The 20,812-nt window shown below is 38.9% G+C and overlaps 1 protein-coding gene across 8 annotated transcripts in view; it reads left to right on the top strand.

Annotated features, from left to right (window-relative positions):
• The window catches only part of PTK2 (protein tyrosine kinase 2), a 191,741-nt gene that overhangs the window by 108,470 nt on the left and 62,459 nt on the right, over positions 1 to 20,812 (top strand). For 3 of the 8 annotated variants that reach the window (XM_080939760.1, XM_080939753.1, XM_080939754.1), the window contains 5 exons: positions 8,907 to 8,990; positions 10,049 to 10,066; positions 16,434 to 16,490; positions 17,652 to 17,672; positions 18,711 to 18,808. In XM_080939760.1, coding sequence (XP_080795886.1) covers positions 8,907 to 8,990; positions 10,049 to 10,066; positions 16,434 to 16,490; positions 17,652 to 17,672; positions 18,711 to 18,808 — 278 coding nt within the window. The remainder of the gene's footprint in view (positions 1 to 8,906; positions 8,991 to 10,048; positions 10,067 to 16,433; positions 16,491 to 17,651; positions 17,673 to 18,710; positions 18,809 to 20,812) is intronic. The other 5 variants (XM_080939755.1, XM_080939756.1, XM_080939758.1 and 2 more) reach the window with 3 other exon arrangements.

Here is a 20,812-nt window from a genome sequence, read left to right as displayed (position 1 = left end):
CTCTGTGTTCAGTTCATCTACTTAGGAAGCACCTGTGGTTTTACTATCCTGAAATAGCTGTTTATATGGACTTTACTGTAGATGCAGTCTGTGACCCAATATGTTACTCACCAGGGTACACAGGACTCCATATTGTTTCAATGCCATGCTGTGTTTAGAATGAAACCTTAACTTTTGAAGTTGTCCTTCTAATTTTATTGAGTGTAATAGGATTTAACAGAATACACGTTGTTTGTATTGTGTATTAGAAGTTCAAAATACGTGATTTTAAAAAAATGGCTTTCTTTTACAGTTAACATAATGGTTATTTCATATAGTCAAGGTATTACATAAGCATTATCTTAACTATTTGTTGATATGATGACTTTCATGTTATGTTTTCAAAGTGTGTGTTCCTCTTTTCCTCATCTAAACATGTGGGGAATAAAAGAATTGTAGGGAGGGGCAGAAAAAGAAACCTTCAAATATATACAGCCCCAGCTGTATATTTTAATATATGTTATACCCTACTGTCATACATGTACATAATTCCACATGTGTATATGTTATGGTATACTATCTATTCTCAGCTATGCCTGCGAACATAAAGGTTATATTTCTGAAATAAAACTTTCTGGTATATTCTTTGCATGATAGATGAGACTTAATTCATATTCATTTGTTTTGAGTCAGTTTTAATTGAAATTTAATTTGTATTTCTGCCCAATTATTTCTGAATCTTCTTTTGGTACCCAAAGTAATAATGTATCTCTTTGTTCTCTTTCTTACCCACAAATATCCCACAAACCTTCACTCTGTTTGTGATACACACTGGCAGAGTCACTCTGTTAGTGGGCACTATCACTATCAATGCTCTGATGGCCTAAAGCCAACAGCTACTTCTTGGCAGAGTACAGAGAAGCTCTTGGTTCTAGATTTCGTCTCGCTGGGCAATTTTGGGGCTAGCATGTGTTCTCCAGGGCATGTCAGTTATTTGAAAGCCTAAACCATGACTTGGAAGAAAATCTAGAGTGTTAGGTTTTTTAGCTGTCATCAGCCTTTTTTACAGTTCTTATTTGGCTTGTGGTATGTATACGTATCGACTTTGTGAACTCACCAGGCCCTCGGAGTTTTTTTGTGTTGGAAGGGGAAAGGCTCAAAGGCTTCTCATAGTAGAAGTCTTGAGTAAAGAAGCCCCTGAGGGTGGTTCTTCAGTGTTGTTTACAGGATAGATGTGTGAGGTTTGGGCACCACTTATCCTTCAGGCAATGAAGTGTACATGCCCCGTGGAAGGCAGCTGCAGGTGAAGCCAAGGAACTGTTGACTGTGTTTACCACAGTATCCACAGTTGCTCAGATACAGGAGTGAACTCAGACTTATCTAGTACGTGGGAGTTTCATTCTACTATTATTTACCTTTGGGTGTTATGTAGGTCCTAGGCCTTATGGCTCTTCCATCTTCTTTCTTCACGTTGGTGCCTCGGTGTCCTTCAATAGTTGGTCAGCATCAAAGCTCTGCAGTTTACTTCCCCGCCAGCCCCTCCTATTTGACACCTTCATGCTCAGAAGGAAAAAGTTGGCCTGCTATTGTTGTTTAAAACAACTCTTACTTTGTAGCCAGGCTGTCCTGAAATTGTTCTTACTGAGTCCTAAATGCTAGGATTATGGGTATGCACTGCCATACCCGAGTGGCTGGGTCTTAGTGAGTGCTGTTTTATTTTCTGTGTTCTTTTCTATGAATTAACTCATGAAGTCCTTCTAACAGACTGCTGAGATCATCTCTCTTAGTGTACAGATGTTGAGACTAAAGGCCGACAAAATTTAACACAGTGAGCAAAAGTAGAATTATTGTGCAAACTTGGATAATAGCCTCAAAGTCTGATTTAATTTTTTGGGATTCCTGGAGTGTCTAAGGAGGGATTATGTTTCTGTCTCTGATTTATTTCTTTCAGAAAAATTCTTAGTAAAAATCCTGTGCTACCAGATGATACCAAGACTTGGTCAGATACTGTTACGTTATCCTTTGGCCTAGGCCCCTCTCTACCTTTTCCTTGGCCATATTGTTTCACATTATACTGAGGATTGTGGTCACCCTCTTCTGTCTTAGTCTTTTCTTCCTTATACAAAAACTTTCTTTGGTCTCAGACCAGGCAGAGAGGAGTGATCAGCGACAGCTGGTATTTTTAGCCCCATTGATTCTGTTTATCAGACCATCTACTACTTGCTTCTAGGCCAAGTCAGGTTTGTAAATCCTGTCTTCACAGACTGTAAAGCTGTGCTCACCCAGCCTGAAGCCTGTGCACAGTGAGTCCAAGTGCTGGTTTGGCATCCCTGGAAATGTTTTTGTTAGTTTGATACTTGACAGTGCTGTGTTATAATCATATCTCCAGATTATTTTTTTACTTTGCTGTGTGTTTCTGATGTACGTTGAGATGCTGACCCTTTGCACTAAATTCTATTTTTGTTGGGCCTGTGCTCTTCTATATCTGCTACTACAGTGAGCCTTCTTTGTACAGGTCAGTGGAGTGGGCTGTGCTCTGTGAGGTCACTTTCCTGATAGATCCTACCTCACTTACCCATGACATGTCCTACCTGGTGGATATGAATACAGTCAGCAAATGCTTGCTGTGTGGGTGCCTTAGGTTCATTGTTAAAGGGTTTATTTTTAATGCCTTTTGTGAGTTCAGGTAGAACTTGGGCCCTGTCTATAAGACCAGTGCCGTAGACTGTCTTCAGGGATCTGCAAGTATGCCCTGAGTGAATGTCAGTGAAACAGGGTTGGTATAAGGACATTTCCCAGATCATAGAATAAAGCTGATTTCAAGTATTTTGAAGGCTCAACTGTATTTGGGGTTTTTTGTGTTTGAGTTTTCTAAGAATAAGCAGGCCCTTGATTGAGCCTCCAAACCTCAACTGTGAGTCCATGATGGTTGCCATTATGTTATTCTGTGGCTCTTGTTCAGTGTTAGTCCATGCAGAACCAGACTATAGGTTATCAATTATCTCTTTTATATGTCTATGGAAAGACTGCAGTGATGTTCTTTTAATCTGGCAGAAGTATTGTTTTAATTTTATTGAGCTCTGTGCTTAAATGACAGATGTACTACTTTTAGACAACTTGCTTCTAGTATTATTGCACATGTAAAATGTTTATAACAGATTGTTTTGGTTATTATCTTGCTACATACAGTTCTAGTTAGATATATCAATTCTTTTAGTTATATCGAGTTAGTGACTAAAAATTATTCTATCAAGAAAACATTTAGCAAGATAAATGTTGTATCAGTTTGCTTCATTTCAAATCCTAGAACATCTCAAATATGGTTGAGTGGTTTGTGTACAGGTCTGAGAAATGTGTACTGGTCCAGAGAGGTCAATAATCATCTCTGCATCTCTCCCTGAAGGCTCTTACATGCTGAGTATATTGTCCATTGATTGCTTTGCTGCTGCTTAGCAAATACATACTTACATGCTTAGGAATTATGCCTGATATATCCACAGTATTGTCTTGCTTATTAATATCCCTGTTTTGGAGATGAGGAAACTATCCCTCTCTGCACTTATGTGGCTTGGCCAGGTTCATGTAGTAGTGAGTAATAGAAAGCCTCAAATTCCAGGAACTCATTCTCTTTTTATTAGATTTTATTGATCATTGCAGAATCTTGATGTGTGCAGGGAGTAATATTTTAGCATGTGATTTCATTATAGCAATTTTCTTTATTCTGCAGGAATAATAAAGTACTGACTTTTCTGTTTGAATTCAAAAGTCTGCCTTTGTTCACTTTGAAAAAGCTACTTATTTCTATTTTTTACCATCTAGTCTCTACTATAACCATGCCATGCCTTCCAAGTTATCTATTCTGTTGCCAAAATGTCTTCCCTCACCACCCCTTTCCCCATCTGAGATGAAATCTCATCTCAAACTAGGCAGCCCATATTGGCTTAGAACTTACTGTGGCCCTGCTTTGTAAGCATTCCTGGTACTAGAATTACAGGCATGCTACCATGGCTCTGAATGCTTGTTTTTAAACACTGGTTTAAAAAGATGTAGGGTGGACAGCCTCTTCCTTAACTTTAGAATATTGCTAATAAGTGCAAAAGAAGTTCATTTGCAGCTAGCAATAGTGGTGCACTACTTTAATCCCAGTACTAGGGGCGTAGAGACAGGTGGATCTCCGAGTTCAAGGCCAGCCAGAATGAGTTCCAGGATAGACAGGGATGCACAGAGAAACCTTGTCTCAAAAACCAACAAAAGCAAAACAAAAGAGCATACATCTAAAATCCCAGTTTCTCAGGAAGTTGAAGCAGGAAGCTTTTAAGTGTGAACCCAACCTCTGCAAGAAGCCTAAGTGAGGTTATATGAACTTTTTTATTAACTGATGGAGATATAGCTTAGTGGTAGAGCACTTACCTACAATGTGTGGGCCTTGTGTTCAGTCCCTGGTACTTCTTGAGAAAAGTTCATTGTTATAAATTATGTTTTTTTTAATATATTACTGGTAATATGTGCAGAGTGGTAGGCATTAGCTATTTTAAGCATACTCTGATAACTTGGAAAATTAGAAATTATTCTGGTATTAGTGGTCACAATAAACATGTCCGAAGGCAGTTTAATTTAGGAGGAACTCTAAGGCATTAAGAAGCTTTATCTCTGGTATCTAGAGCCACTGTGGTTGGTGATGGTGTACACAGATAAGGGCAGGGGTAATAAGAATAGTTCATTAGTGTTGCCCATGCCACCATCTTGATGTCATTAGAATTCAGCTTGCAACTAGTGAGATTTGAGGATACTACTTAATCACATTGTTTTCCTCTGTGGTTCCTGGGAGGGCTCAAGTGTTCAGAGGTCACAGAAACAAGGAAATACCAGCTTCAGAAGTTGAGAAATAGTGTTCTATGAGAGGGCCAGAGATAGGGACTTCTCCTTCCCCTGGCATTGACTCCCTGTTTTAATATGTGGGAGGTGGTGCAGGACTGGTAGGCCTGCCTAACATCAGATCACCGGAGCCACTTTCCCATTCAAAAAATGAGGACCTTTATCTTCACACTTAGCCCTTGTGGATCTGCCTCTTCAGCCCTATGGGGTTTGTTTCCTGCCTACCCTGACAGCCTTCATACCAGGAGGAAAATGAAATGCTATACCAGAGTATTTTAAATAAAAATACATTTTTGACTCTACAAAAGTGTGTGTTTTAGAATAGGCAGTGCTTAAATATTCTTGGTTCACAAACCTTAATCTGGCTGAACTAATGAGAACGAACAATTAAATAAAATTCAATATAGATCACAAGAAACCTATGAACCATTTTATAATTATCAAGCAAGTACTGTTAACATGGAAGAATAGGAAAAATGAATCCCACTTGAGAGCTTCACAACTGATAGTTACTGCATAATAATTATGGGTTAAATTCAGACTTTGTGATGCAAGATAAGCTATAGAGGTAAATAGACAATGTCAAAATCTTACTGTGTGTTTTGTCTTTGAGGAATTTCTTTAAATATTTTATCATTGAATGTTTCAAGTGTATATAAGAGAGAGGACAGAATTGTGAATTGATTTTCTACATACTCATCACCCAGAATCAGCAGCCAAAAGCTTACAACCAGTTTCATGTTAGCTTTGCCTCCAGCTCTTACATATGCCTGTAATCCTGTTATTATTCCAAAGCAAATGGTTTTCAAGGTCCTTCCCCTCTAAATATAAAAATGCTATCGGGCATTCAGTGTGTTTAATCCCATGTCTTAGATCTTTCTTTTCAGTTTTATCTAAACAATAGTGAAACAAGACATTCTTGTTCAGTTTCCTTTCTGCCACTTCTCTCTGTCAGCCAGGCCCTCCAAATTGTAATGTTCTAGTTTTAATTTTGTTACTGTAATAGAACATGCTGACTAAAAGCAGATTAGGCTTTCATTTTGTGTATTTGTTTATTTATTTGACTTACACTTCCAAGCTGCAGTCATCAAGACAAGTTAGACTAGGAGCTCAAGCAGAAACTATGTAGGGATGCTGCCTGCTGGCTGGCTCATGTTCACCTTACTTCATAACAAGTTTCAGGCCTCTTTGTGCTACATAGTGAAACACTGTCACCAAAAATAAATAAATAAATAAAAATTGTTCAGTGGGTTGGGGTTCAGCCAGTCTCAAATCTGACCTGTGTAATGCTCTCTGTAAGTGGCTCACTAATGTTGGAAGCTATTGATATGCATATCTTGGCACTGCATGCAGATTTTATTACCTCTCCTTCCTTTATTTGGTTGGAATACTTTAAAGACACTCCCTAAGGGAGTTTTCCTATTTGAGAGACAGGAAAACAGCTTTTTATGCATATGCCAGTTCAACTTGTTTGTTTGTTTGTTTTTAGAAATAGGGCCTCACTATCTAATTCTGGCTCTCTTGGAGTTCATTATGTAAACCAGGCTGGCTTTGAACTCACAGATATCCTCCTGCTCTTCAGAGTGCTGTGGTTGTGATGGTTGGTTTTAATTGTCAACTTAACATATTTAGAAACATCTGGGGGAAAAGTCTTGAAGAAAGATTATTTATATCAAGTTGGCCTATGGTATTCTTGTGGAAAACTGTCTAAATTGTGGGCCATTGTGGGGAGCAACATTCCCTAGATCTGAGTCTTGAATTGTATAGAAATAGAGAAAGGGGGCTAATCAGTATGAGCATGCAAAAATTTGTTTTGACTCTGCTCTTGACTGTATATGAGTATTGCTTCAAGTAGTTCCTGCCTTGACTTCCCACAGGAATGGACTGTAACCTGAAATTCACATAACTTCATAATTAGGAGGTAAAATAAACCCCCCCACCTAAATTGCCTTTTGTCAGCATAATTTATCAGAGCAATGATACTAGGGCAGTATGACATCCCATCCAAATCCCTTCCTATCCCCAACCCCAGAAGGATTTCAGGATTTTCTTCTTAAGGGCTCATTGCATCTTGGCCACTGGATGCCTCACTTGTTGGCCACTCTTCATGTAAAGGACTCACTACTGGGTGTATGGACCACTGCTGTCAGTCTTTGGATCACCCTTGTGTGATCTCTCTCTCTCTTTTTAATGGCTTAATTTAGTCTGTAGCCTGTCTGCTTACCACCTGCTTTTAGAAGTTCATTGAGCATCTCATGCCTTAGCACACTGGAGTTGAGTCCAAGTGACTTGCTGAGCCTATGCCTGGGCCTCCACCTAAGTGGTGTCCCTCTTTTCATTGGCCCTCTGCTTCTCCTTCCATTTCAGGACATTGCAGATCCTGATTGTCTACACCTACGACCTGAAGTCCATGGCTTTATTTTGCTTAACACTGTCTAGTATACAGTATGTCTAACTCATGGTAGACGTTCAAAGCATGCAGAAAAATAATTCTGTAAGATAAGAAGCCTCCATAACCTTTTGTATGAAGCAGGTTAAACTCACTGTTACTCAAGAAACACATTTTAAAAATTGTCTCTTTTTCAGCCAAGATGAAAATATTTGCCTGTCTAGAAATAGACTATTTAATAAGGAACTAAGAAAAGCTAGACATGGGTAGTGGTTCCTCTCCAGGAAGTGGAAACTGTCAGTGTGGGTAGTAGAGCTGCTGTCTGAATTCAGACTGCCAGGCTTTTTACTTTTTTTTTTTTTTCTTTTTAACTATTCATTCTTAGAGAATGGTCTTAAGAATCATGAGTTAAAAACCTAGATTTTTTTCCTCAAATTTAATTTATTTCATATTGGTTTGGTTTGTATTTTTGGATTTTTCTTTTCTTTTTGTTTTTTTGACATAGGGTCCTGTGTAGTCCAGACAGACTCTCAACTTCTGATCCTTCTGCCTCTACCTCCAAAGCTGTGAGATTATAAGCATTTACTTCCATATCTGGCTTCATAGATAATCTTATGTAGTCAGAGCATAATTTTCAATGTCAGGATATTAATACTGACAAATGTTATCCATTTCAGGATTGTCTTTGATCCTGATCTTTCATCTCCTACCTTAGTCCATAATACAGCATCAAACGAAGCATTTTATTATCCGGCCAGACTTATGTAGGAAGTCTAGAAAATAAGAGTGGTTTCAGCCAAGCACTCAGGTGATGTAGTCAGTAACTTTCACAGAACTCAGAACATGCCTCTTGAAAAATACTAATTTGTACATTTTAGTTCTTCTCATTTCCTGTTCTAGTGTGTTATACTTCTTGATGGCCAAATTATTTTAACCTTCATTTTTCGTGGGACTACACTTCAAGTCAGGACTGTTACTGACAGCACCCTGTGCCTCTGTGTACTGTCACACTGTGTCCTGTCACATTGTGTCTGCTTGATTCTGATATGTGTGCTCTACTGTCCTCGCTGTAGTGTAGCTACTCTGAGTCCTCACTGCTTCATAGCCAGTGAGTCCCTCTTAAGTTTAAGCACATGGATGGACAATTGAGTGGATATGTGGTGGCAGCTCTGCAGCTTCTGTAGTTGGACATCCTGTTGTCACCATCAGTTTATGTTATGACAGTACAGATCTCAGCTGCTCACAAAGCGCCTACAGTTTTCTAAGATGTCTTTCTTTGTGGACAGATGTTATATGTTGATAAGTGCATAGACTGTTCCTGACCCTGTTATTCACTGGTCTTTGTTGTTGTTGTTGTTGTTACTGGTTTCGTTATTATTTGTTACTTGGCTGACCTGAAGAGCTCGTAGCTGTTTGTCATTTGTTTTGTTTTGGTTTGTGTCTAGTATTAATCTTTAGTAAAATCAAATAATTATTTTTAAGCTACAAGTCAATGATAGTAATAAAAGCGTTTTAATTTTGTATTTGTTTTTATAGTTAAGTTTTAAAATTAACCGGTTGGGTTTTTTTTTTTTTTTTTTTTTTTTTTTTTGGGGGTTTTTTTTTTTGGTATTGAAATAATTTGTTTCTGTTTTTCTCTTTCTTCTCTTGCCTCTTTGTAAAGGAGTCAATCACTGCCAACACAAAGTTAAGAAAGCTAGGCGCTTTCTCCCTTTGGTCTTCTGTGCTCTTGAACCTTCTCCAACGGGTACTGCACTGCACTTGCACAGGCTTTCCTGTCAACCAAGGCACCTCACAAAACTAACTATATAGCTAGATGCTTCTAGATTGGCTCAAGCAGTCAATAGCCATACTGAATATCAACGTATGTGCTGTCCACTGTCCTGATGTAATAACTTGATGGGGCAGGTTTTATGTCTCGCAGTTGACATAATTTGTGCCATTGTCTTAACTAGACAATGTTTTGTTGCCCATTTGCTGCTTTTAAGTGCATGACAGGGCAAGAAGTAGCTTCCTGGTGCCATTTCTGTTATCTTGTTTTTCTGCAGGGGTTGTCAAGACCAGTTTCTGGTCTTGTGAATTTCCTAATACATCATGTGGCACACAGTCCATATGAGCCCTGGGTGTCTGCATTCTGTGTTCTGGGAGGCAGATGTTCAGGATAGATGGGGCTGCTGTGCCATTTGGACGGTTTTCTAGTAAAGCAGTGATTTTTGTTGTTGTAATTATTAAAACTTTTTTTTCCAAAAATGCTTGAAAATTAGCAGTTTTGTATGAATGCAAATGGGAACCTGAATTGCCATTAAAGCCTTGAGAACTACATTTGCCCTTTATGGTAGTGTGGGCATGGCCTGCATCTATCATGGGGGACTTTAATTCACTGCCTCATTGAGATATGAGTCACAGGCGTACCTTCTGGTGACCCTTTTGCTTACAGGGTAATGAAGAGTTTCTTGTATCTGAAATGATACAAAATGCTTCTTAAGGAAAATGGAAGCATAAAAGGCAGTGAAATTACTTTTGCCTAGTGTGGTAAAAAGTAATTAAGCTTCACTGTTCTCCTGTGTAACTATATAATCTTTTGGCAGCTTAAAAGTTTGCTTAATGGCTTTAAACTCCAGTAAACACACTAGTATATATTTTTTTTAAAATCTTGCTAATGAACCTTGGGTGATTTTGTTACTTTCTTAAGCTTTGATTTACTTGTCATTTTAATAGTGTGTTTCCTTCTCTTTTCTCCTTCCTTCCTGTCCCTCCTACCCTTTGTTCCCTACTTCTTCCTTTGCATGCTACCTGGATCTGCAGATGAAATTAGTGGGGACGGTAATATTTATTTTCACATTTGTGTTACTGCCGTGAGATAATCATGTGGTGCATGTATAATAATTCTTAACTTATGAATGAGGTACTAAAAAGCAAAGACAGTGATCTTAACAGTTGTTCCACTGCGACAGTCAAGGGAGTACTAGCACTATAATGATTACTTTTCTTCAGCATTTAATACATTTTATAATTACTTTTGGTATTAGGGTTTTTGTCTGCTTTGTGTTGTTCCTGCACAAAATTTGGTGTATAATTTCAGAAGATTAAGTTTTGTAAACTAAAGTAGACTGACATTGGTACTTTTCATTGTGGTCGAGTGACAGAATACCTTCAGTGGAGGCTTTTACTGCTAGATGTGAACTTACATAGTATGAGCACACAAGACCTCAGAACTCCAGAAGAAGAGTGTACTCCCTGTGGAATTGGAAGCCAGTGTAGAGCTTCACTTCTGGGGTGCTCTGTGAAAGTCAGGTGTCTGTACCTACTACTCTGGAATGTTTCCTATGCTTCCTGACTACTTCCCAACAACCCTTCTTCACCTCATCAGGCTACATAGTTCATAGAGGGAGACATCAACCGATAGAGACTTCTACACTGTCCCATTCTGTCACCAGCTGACTTGCAAGTGACCTTACCAGCCTTCCTCCCCATGAGAAAAGGCCCCAGTGGTCATTGTGAGGATGACTGCTAGACACAGATTCAGCAACTGTAGACAAGCATTGGTTACCACAGATGGAAGCAGCACAAACGTGTACTTTCCTCACACTTAAGTTCCTAGTACTGATTTAGCTAGAGCCAGGCTGTGTTCCATCTTACAGGGAGTAACAGGGTCATGGTCTTGGCCAGGGTCCTTAAGAAACGAAGGCTCAGCTGTTCTGGTGCTGCCTTCTGAGATAGCAATGTTTTTATGCTTTTAATAGTTATGGGGGAATTTTTAAAAGAAGACTAGTACTAAAGGTGTCAGTATTATGTGAAACTCAAACTAGAGTATCCATAAGTAAACAGTTCAGTTACAACATAGCCTCACATATTTGTTGGCTTGGTACCTGTCCACCCAAGGTTGTGGTTTGATTAGCTAAGCCAAGTCCTTGCCACAGGAGTACAGGTGTAAAATATTTCTTCTTGCCTGGCCTCTTACAGAAATGTATTCCACTTCCTGGTCTAGATCATGTAGTTGGTTAAGATTTTGAGTAAGATGGCTTTGTGGCTCCTAGAAAAAGCCCTCTTTGTGATGTTCTATATATGGTTTCTACAGAGTTTATAGCATGTTTGCTAACCCTGGCATGATAAGACCCCGAGAGTAATTAGTCCACTTGAATGATCTAAAAGAGCCAGCCCCTGTGATGGTATTGTTGCATGGCCTTGACAATAAAGGCCAGGTGCATGCATGCGCCACCTTCCAAGCCCCAGGAGCAGCAGGAAAGCCAGCTGTCAAAGAGTTTTGGGTGCCTACCTGCTCTAGCAGACATGCCTCCTAGGGCTAAGAAGAGATGAAGGCAGAGCTGTGTTCTACCCAATGCATCAGGAATCACATTTTCAGTTTCAGAGGGAAATTCTGAGCTCAGGCTTTTGTACATTGCTTTTCCTTATAGAACCAAGGACAGTGTCCGTGCTGCACCAGGGCTTCAGGGACACATGTGCCAGGGTGTGACCCTATCATACCACTGTTTCAGTAGTAGCTTTGTCTCCTTTTACTGTGCTGTAACATAAGGACTTGTCTCTCATTTCTGAGCTATGACCTTCTTCCCTTTCATACTGTGATACTGAAACATAACAAACTACAAAACATTCTAATATTTAGAAGTTCTTGTTTTTATAATACTTACTTGTATTTTTCCAAGTTATTATATTTCATCCTATTTTTGAGATACAGGTGTCCAGCCAATGCTAGTGTGAGTTTCTAATCCTCCTGTTTTCATCTTGTGAATGCTGAGGTTGTGATGTGTGCCACTGTGCCTAAGAGTTTCATGAGGTGCTGGGGACTAAACTTGGGGGCTTGTGTATGCTGGGTATACTAACTGCACTATATTCCCAGTCCCCTTTTTTATTTTGTTTTATTTTTAAGGCAAAGTATTGCTTGTGTTACACCCAGGTTGGCCCAAAATGGTCCTCCCACCTCAGGCTTAGTCACAGCTGGGTTGACAAGTGTACATAGCTGGCTTTTGAGCCTTGAACTTACAGACTATGATCCCAAAATTGTCTGCCAAGTTAACAGGTCTGATGAACTCTTCTGTGAGTGTCTCTGGAGCAGAATTGTGCCCCAAAATAGATATTTTGACAACCTCAAAGCAGAAAATTATCTGATCTCATAATAATAGTTACAAATACTGTGTGTGTGTGTGTGTGTGTGTGTGTGTAGGTGTAGGTGTAGGTGTATGTGTGTAAGTGTAGTTTTGGGGGGCTTTTTGTTTGTTTTTGTTTTTTTTGTTTTTAAATGTAGCTATGGCTATCCTGGAACTTACTATGTAGACCAAGCTAGTCTTGAACTCAAAGAGGATCTCCCTATTTCTGTTTCTTGTGTGCTGGAATAAAAGGCGTGGGCCACCACTCCTTGAAACATTCCAATACTTTGAAAGTTACTAAAAGCTTATGTATGACATCTTAGAGCTAAGGATTTGTGAGCTGTGTTAAAAACCCATTAACTCTCTCAGTTTGCGCATATGAACAAGGATCTGCTGAGAACCATGGGACCAGCCAGAGCACTGTCCAGCTCAGAGACCTTTTCCCAGTCAGTCAAGGAGAAAATGTGAGCCCAGGTCCTCCCCCCCTCCTTTTTTTTTTTTTTTTTTTCTCCTTCTTGTTTTGGTGCCCAGCTCTCTGAGTCTTTACCTTTTTTCTTTTAAAGATTTTATTTATTTTGTGTATATGAGTACACTGTCATCAGACACACCAGAAAAGAGCATCAGATCCCATTACAGATGGTTGTGAGCCACCATGGGGTTGTTGGGAATTGAACTCATGATCTCTGGAAGAGTACTCAGTGCTCTTAACTGCTGAGCCATCTCTCCAGCCCAAGCAAGCCTTTACCTTTTTGACTTCCTGTGTTGCTCCTGTGATGCCATTGTTCAAGGAGCATTTTCTGGCTGGCCTCTACAATCCCTAAAGACAACAAACTTTCCCTGGTTTCTGCTCCTTCCACAGTGTGTGCTCTGTGTGTATCAATCCATAATGCACATAGACAGCTCTCATAAGTCATCAGAGATTTTTATGTTGAACTCAAATAACTTTAAAAAAATATACATTTTTTTTTCTGTTTTAGTTATTGTTTGCAGGATTTTGGTTGGGGTAAAGGTTCACTTTATAGCCTAGGCTAGCCTCAAACTCATGAATGATTCTACTGCCTAAACCTCCCAAGTGCTGAGATTTCAGGAGTGAGCCACTATGCCTGGCATGTATAGGTCCTTTCTTATGATTTTTGTGAACTAACTGAAATGTAGGTGATACTATTTTTCCAAATTCATATTGGTGCTAGCTAGCCTGCTGTATATAAGTCATTTCCATTTTTTTCCTTCTGTATTGATTCAGGATTATTATGTCCTGGGACAAGTTGGGGACATGGTATGAACTTGTTTTGGGGGTACTTGAGTTAAAGGAAGACTGACTGAAAGGGTCTTCAGACAGGAACTACTTACCTTCAGGTCCTAAGATAGTCCTCGTGAATAGTAGCATTAGGAATGCCTGCCATTTCTCAGTTCTGTCAATATCATTTCCTATCATCATAACCCCACAGGTGCATACTGCTCTCATACCCATGAAGGCATGGCTTTGGCACAGACGGGTAAACAGACAGGTATAGCATGCCCTCCAGTTTGTTGTCTTTGTGACCCTGCATAAGTTTTTCAAGTCCTGGAAATACACTGAACTGTTACCACAGTGCATTCATCCTCATTGCTTCCAAGCATGTGCTTTGCATCAGATAGTGTGCTTGATGCTGAGGACCTTGAGGAGAGACAGGACACATGGGGATGCTGCTCCAATAGACTGCTCTGGACAGGCAGCATATAGGTGTCCAAGTAGCAAACTAATATAAGATACTTACCAACATTAGAACATTAAGAATAAGGAATAGGGGTAGTTTGAGGAAAACTTTGAAGCAAGGTATGATAGCAGAAACCAAAACTATCTGTGAGCCCACATGAGCTTTTTTTAAGGACATAGTAAGACTCAGTTGAGATCACTGCTATTGGTGTCATTGTCTGTTTAACACCCTTCATTCGGACTGTAGACTCCAATTACCTAAGAAGATTCACTTTAGGATGAGCTTGCTGTGGTTTTCTGCTACCTAGGAATTTTTGCTACAGTGACTTTGGGGCATTCAGCTTACAGGGCAGTGTGATGATTAAGTCTACTATATTACAAATGAACAGAAAGCAATTGGCAGAGACCAATATGTGTGGTATGTTACTTCCATGGCTCAGCTATTGGAGTTAGACTCCTCCTCACCTGGTTACAGTTTTTTTTTTATTTTTTATTTTTAGTTTTTTAAGAAAGTAGCTCCCTCCAGCCTCCAGCTTTTCTTTTGTTGGCTGCCATACACAAAAGCACAGTGGCAGCCCTACAGGGTGTCAGATAGCTGGGAACCCAGTAAGGGAGGCAAGAAGAGAGGTTGCATTTCAGATTCATTAAAATTTTGCTTTAGGGACTAGAGAGATGGCTCAGAGGTTAACACTGACAGGTTTGATTCCCAGCACCTACATAACACCTCACAACCTTTTATAACTCCAATTCCAAGATCTGATGCCTTTTTCTGGCCTCTGTGGGCACCAGACATAATGTATGAAGGCAAAACGTTCATACACCTAATACTTTAAAAAACTAAATTAAATCCGGTATGGTGGAACATTCCTTTAATTCCAGCACTCAGAAGGCAGAGGCACCCTGTGAGCTTGAGGCCAGTCTGATCTGCAAAGAGAGTCCAGGACAGCCAAGACAGAGAAACCCTGTCTTGAAAAACAAAACAAAAACACTAAATTAAAAAAAAAAAGCTTTGTCTTAATTCTAGATACACTATGTTTATAAACACATGAAGATATTATAATAGAGTATGCACTTGTTATCTAAGATTTAGGAGCATTGGTTTGTTGATGGTGTTTTCCCCAGCCAGATTATTTTTCTTTTTAAAATTTTAATACCTTTTAGTGCTGACTACACATTTAGAACTGCATTCTTCCCTTTAGAGCAGTGGCTCTTGACCTTCCTAATGGTGCAATCCTTTAATACAGCTTTTTATATTGATCATTTCATTGCTACTTAGTAACTATAATTTTGCTGTTATGAAGCATAATGTGAATATCTGATACTTGACACCTGTGGGTGCTGTGACCAACAGGTTGAGAGCCATTGCTTTAAAGGTTTGGTGGTGGTGGTTATCCTGCTGCAGCACATGCAGTGGGAATGTCCTCACCTCTGGAAAGAGTGCTTTCTGGAGTTTCCTTGACTTGTGTGCTTTTGATCTCAGTGGTGGACAGGAGAAAGCACTTGCAGCCCCAGGGATTCAGTGTAGGTGTCAAGCTAGCTCTCTAAGAGCGTTATCAGCAGCTTGGAAGTCTTCTCTAGAGGAATCAATCAGAATCCACCTAGTTGCCTTCCCAGCACTGGCATTACTCAGTAGTGGCAGCTTTCTCCATGAGTGTTCTTTTAACTTTTCCAGTACTACTGTGGGAGTTAAGTTGGTTGCTGCGTTTATCAAAAGAAATTAATGAATGCATGGATATATCCACCTTATCTCAAAAATAGTTCAATTTAATATGCAGTTTGTTTGTTCTCGTTCTTTTTACTAGATCTTTTGCCCGGGTAAAAAGGCACCAAAAGATAAATTTTTGGAGTGTGTTTGTGTGTGTGTGTGTGTGTGTGTGTGTGTGTGTGTGTGTGTTTAACCCAGAATAAATGCAAAAAAATCACCCTTAGAAATTGGGTCACTATATGCTTTTGAGGAGAATGTCAGAGTTGTCTTGGTAGGATAAATGGAGTAAATTGGACTTCATTTGAAGATATCTGTATCACTTGGGAACTCCCGTCAAGCCTCAGTGTGGTTTAGATGTGCATTTGCTGTGGTTGAAGGAGAACATTGGACTAAACAGGCACCTCCTTTGAATTTTGTAGTGCTTAATAAACATCCTACTGGTTTTCATAAGGATTATTAGTCTGTTTGCCTTCTGATAAACAAGTCTGTGTGATGACATGTTGGGCCACAGTGGCAATTTTCTTTTTATAATTACATGTGAGCCAGATCTGAATCCTAGATTCTGAGAAGATCATTTGTACATTGTGGGTTTGGGGCACAGAATCCTGTTGTTTGAAATTATGTTGAAGGCCAGTCAGTCAAGCATTTTAATTCATCCAAACTGTCTTGTTTCCTTCCAAACAGAGACAGATGACTATGCTGAGATCATCGATGAGGAAGACACATATACCATGCCCTCGAGTAAGTAGGCTGCTTGCTCCTCACAATGAGAAGCTTTAGAGAGCACCTGTTATTTAAGCACCTCACAGAAATGTTCTTTAAACTTTTAGATAGAAATCTTTGTGCCTACCCTAAAGTCAGAAGCTTGAAATGCAAATACCAGAAATAAGTTAATTCATTTAATTGTAGAATTTCTGTCATATCATTTTCTGGCTCTATGGTAATATAGTCTTCATTGATTCTTTGCCTTGATACAAAATGAGAATTATTTCAAGTTTAAATGTGTATATGCACTCATTTTCTCTGTAAAATTATCCTCATTGCTATTCACTAGAAGAAGCTAGCCCACTATCCAAGCAGCCCACTCGGAGGCCCTTTGATGGTCTATTCCAGCTTGGAAATGTCAAGGAACCCTTTGCCACAGTGATTGTGTATCGTATTGGTGGAGGAAAATCTATATTCCCTAGACCTGCCTGGGAATATATTGTCCCTATATATTGACTTGGATAAGTCCTTGAATTTTCACTTCGGTATTTAAATCAATCAAATAGTTAAGCCCCACATCTAGGCATTAAAAATTAACTTGAAGTCCAAATGACCCGATTTCATGTATTTCAAAATAGCTAGGTTCTGTACTCTTGTGGAATAGTTTTTAAATGCCCTTATTTGGATTTTCTGTATGCATTAGGGAGATATTACCACAATAAAGAGAAAATAGGCAGGCCTCTGAGGCTCACAGTTCTCTGTTCATGTCCACTTACCTTTTAAGAGTCCCTTTAACATCTGGATTCAGGAACGAAGATGCAGTACATAGGTTTGGGCTGCCAACAGCAAATTAAAACAATGAGTTCAACTTGAATTTATCATTTTAAGTAGCCTTTAGTCATTTCTCCATTTCTTCAGAGAGCCTACATGTATGTCTTTTTACTTATAATTGACTAGGAAATACAAACATCTCTTACCCAGAATTTATGGAGTACATATTTAAATGTCTTTGAGTCAACTCGAAGGTCATTGGTTGTTATATGTGTTTAGTTTCTTTTTTATTCTTTTGTGCTTAAAGTAATTAAATAAATGTTATTGAAATGTCCTCTCCAAGTTTGTTGTTGTTAATCTAATTGCTATTTGCAATTTCTAAGCAAGGTCTTCCGCTTTTTTCTCTCTCTCTTAATTGCAATACAGAAAGCTATGGAATAGATGAAGGTAACAGGACCCTTTGCTATAACTGCATTTGCTTGTAATTGCCACGATGGAGTGATGGGGTGTTTTAGTTTCAGTTAATATGCTTTCAAACTTGTTGTCATTGGTTTACTGTTAAATCAGTGGAATTACTGGCTAAATTGATTTTAAAGAGGAAGGAAAACAGCTGTCTAAAACTTGGGAGTGATCTGCCTGGTTTAGTTTTCTGACCCTGGAATCTGTTAACTCATGTTGTTGTGTTGGTGACACCAAAGATGGAACAGATGCAGGGTAGGCATGGGATGATTTTCATGCTTGAAGTAGCCCAAGACGGAATAGCTAATCCAATAGAGTTTGGTTTTCCTGTGTTCCTAGTAGATACTTTATTTCCATGTGCCTCAACAGCCTGCTCAATAACACAGTGTGACACGATTCAGTGTCATAATTGGAGCACATGCTCTCAGATGCTTGTGCAGGTATATTCAGTGCAAAGTCATCTAATTTTGAAATCCATTTTTAGAAACTACCTCTTTAAACTCTTTTAGCTTCTTAAATAATCTAGAGATAGGATTATAATGAAGTGGAAAACTCTTAAACTTTCAAAATCTAGTGTACTCAAAAAGCTTAATGTTGCTTCTTTACTTAAAATAGCAGTTATTTAAAAAATAATTGCTTTAAATAATTTTAGAGCCTTCATATATTAATACCTAAACTAATAGTGATGATTAATTATGTATATAATGCAGTATTTAGAGCAATTATTTAGAAAGTTATCAAATAACCAAATAATTCAGAGATTTCTAAGCATAAAATGGGCTTTAAAAAAAAAAAAAAAAAAAAACTACCACCAAATTCACTGTAGTTCTGCGGGTACCATACCTGATTACTAATAGTCTTTAAAATAATGTTTAAGAGGGTTCCACTCTGATCAAACATTTTTATGTCGATATGCTGCAAATGAAAATGTATTCATGAATGATAATTAGATAAATGTATCTATTGTGCTATACCCACATTTGGAATTCTGTGCCAGTTTATTTATGTGTGGTCTATGTTTTGCAGCCAGGGATTATGAGATTCAGAGAGAAAGAATAGAACTTGGACGCTGTATTGGAGAAGGTCAGTTTGGAGACGTACATCAAGGCGTGTACCTGAGCCCAGTAAGTCCTTACCACTACCAGAAATCAAGACTGATTTGGCTGTTTAAGTATATAAATTTAGTATTTACAGAATTGTACAATGGTTTACCACAGTCAAATTTAGAACTCTTTGTTTACCTAAAAAAACTTGAAATCTGTCAACAGATAAAATTCATGCTACACCTCCCTTCCAAGCTTCTGGCAGCCACTTGTCTCCTTTTTGCCTCTCAGTTTCCTTCCTGAGGATGTTGCATATAAATGGGATCATGCAGTATGCAGTCTTCTTTCCCTTCATTGCCTTATAATATTCATTTGTATACATGTACCCTTTCATGTACCCCTTTTAAAATAATTGATTTTATGTGTATGAGTGTTTTGCATGTGTGTATATATGTCTACCATGTACTGATGTCTAAGGAGGTCAGAAGAGGGTGTTGAATCCCCTAGAACTGGAATTATAGACAGTTATGAGCTGACACTGGGAATCAAAGCTGAGTCTGGAAAAGCAGTAGGTCTTATTAGCCAGTGAGTCATCACTCCAGACACCATTTGTCCATTCTCCACTTACTGAATATCTAGGATGTTTCTACTTGATTATTAAGTGCTGCTGTGAACACTGATGTGTGGCGCTTCCTCATAGAGTAGCTATTCTTAACTTTTTGACTGTCGGCTTTCCAAAGCACTCTTCATTTACTTGCCCCCTAGCTAAGATTTCTAGTGCCCTGTATTTTGTCTCTTTTCTTTTTGGATTGATGATATTTAAACTTGTGTTTTAGAATTACAGTATACATTTATTGAAGAAACTTTTGAAAACAGAATGTTGATAGATGTGCAGAGATGGTTGTAATAATATAACAGCATAGAAAATTGATTGGCTTTTGTGACATCCTTGGTGTGAACACTTGAGATAATGCTTTTCCACTGAGTTTCCATAGCTACCCTTTTTCATACACTTTACCCAGACATAAGGAAAAGTTCCCCTCTTATCCTATTATGTAGTTGGAAGTGGAAGCTCTGATTCTGATGCCTTTTCCGTTTTTAAATGGAATTACATAATATATTGTCTACCACTCTACTTGGTGGTGGTGGGAGAGCTGGGCCTTAAAATGAGGCAGACTAAAGTCTCATGCAGTAGCCAACTTTATTCAGAGCATCAAACAATATATACTCTTGAGAGTTAAGAATCACATGAGTAATCTTTAGTCACCAGGATAAGCCACACATGGCAAAACCATGTTTTCCATTGAGGCATAGAAACAGGAACAGCTGAAATAAATTTACTTCTGTCTTTTACACCGGGGAGGAGCACAAAACCACATTCAAAGAAAAAAAAAAATCTATGCTTGCAAGAAACAGAGGTCACAAGACTTAACAAGTTTTCTTGTAGTTGTCTCACAAGCAGCCAGAATTCTCACACAACTTTAATTGGACAATATACATTTCCCTGCTTCCTTCCATTTCAAGAAAACTATGTCTGTATTTATTTTCATTGTCTTAACTCTGCCTCTGAGGCCAAAACACAGCAGAAGGGAAGCCTGGGCCTTAATTTGTAGAAGATTGAAGCCCAGAAGTAGTTTGGCCTGACTGTAATGGCAGCAAATGGGATTCATGAATTTTTGTTACTAAATCAGGCGGTTGACCTGGTTTGTTTTTGTTTTGTTTTTTTAAATAAAAATTCGCAGACTTGTTACCCACCTGACTCACATAGCAACATTGGTCAACTCCCTTTATGTGCACCTCTTTAAAAAAAAAAACCTATCTTAGATATAACAGTCCTATATCCTCAGTCTGGTATTTACTATAGTTGCAAAATGAATTGCCATCCTCAGAACAATAGCAGAAACCACCTGCTTTGGGATCCCTTTCTGAAAGAAATTTGAGTGTAGCAGATAGGACTGGGGACCAGACCCAGGTGGAAGGCTGGGTCTGTAGCCCGAAGGAGGGAAGGGGAGGGAGGGAGGGAGGAAGGGATGAGGGGAGGCATTGTGAGGAGATCCATTTTTAAAAGTCTTCCTGCTATGTGCA

The sequence above is a fragment of the Micromys minutus genome (assembly GCF_963924665.1).
Source record: "Micromys minutus genome assembly, chromosome: 27".
In the NCBI taxonomy this organism is placed as follows: domain Eukaryota; kingdom Metazoa; phylum Chordata; class Mammalia; order Rodentia; family Muridae; genus Micromys; species Micromys minutus.
Note: the sequence above shows the minus strand (reverse complement) of the source record. Positions and strands in the feature narration are given on the sequence as shown.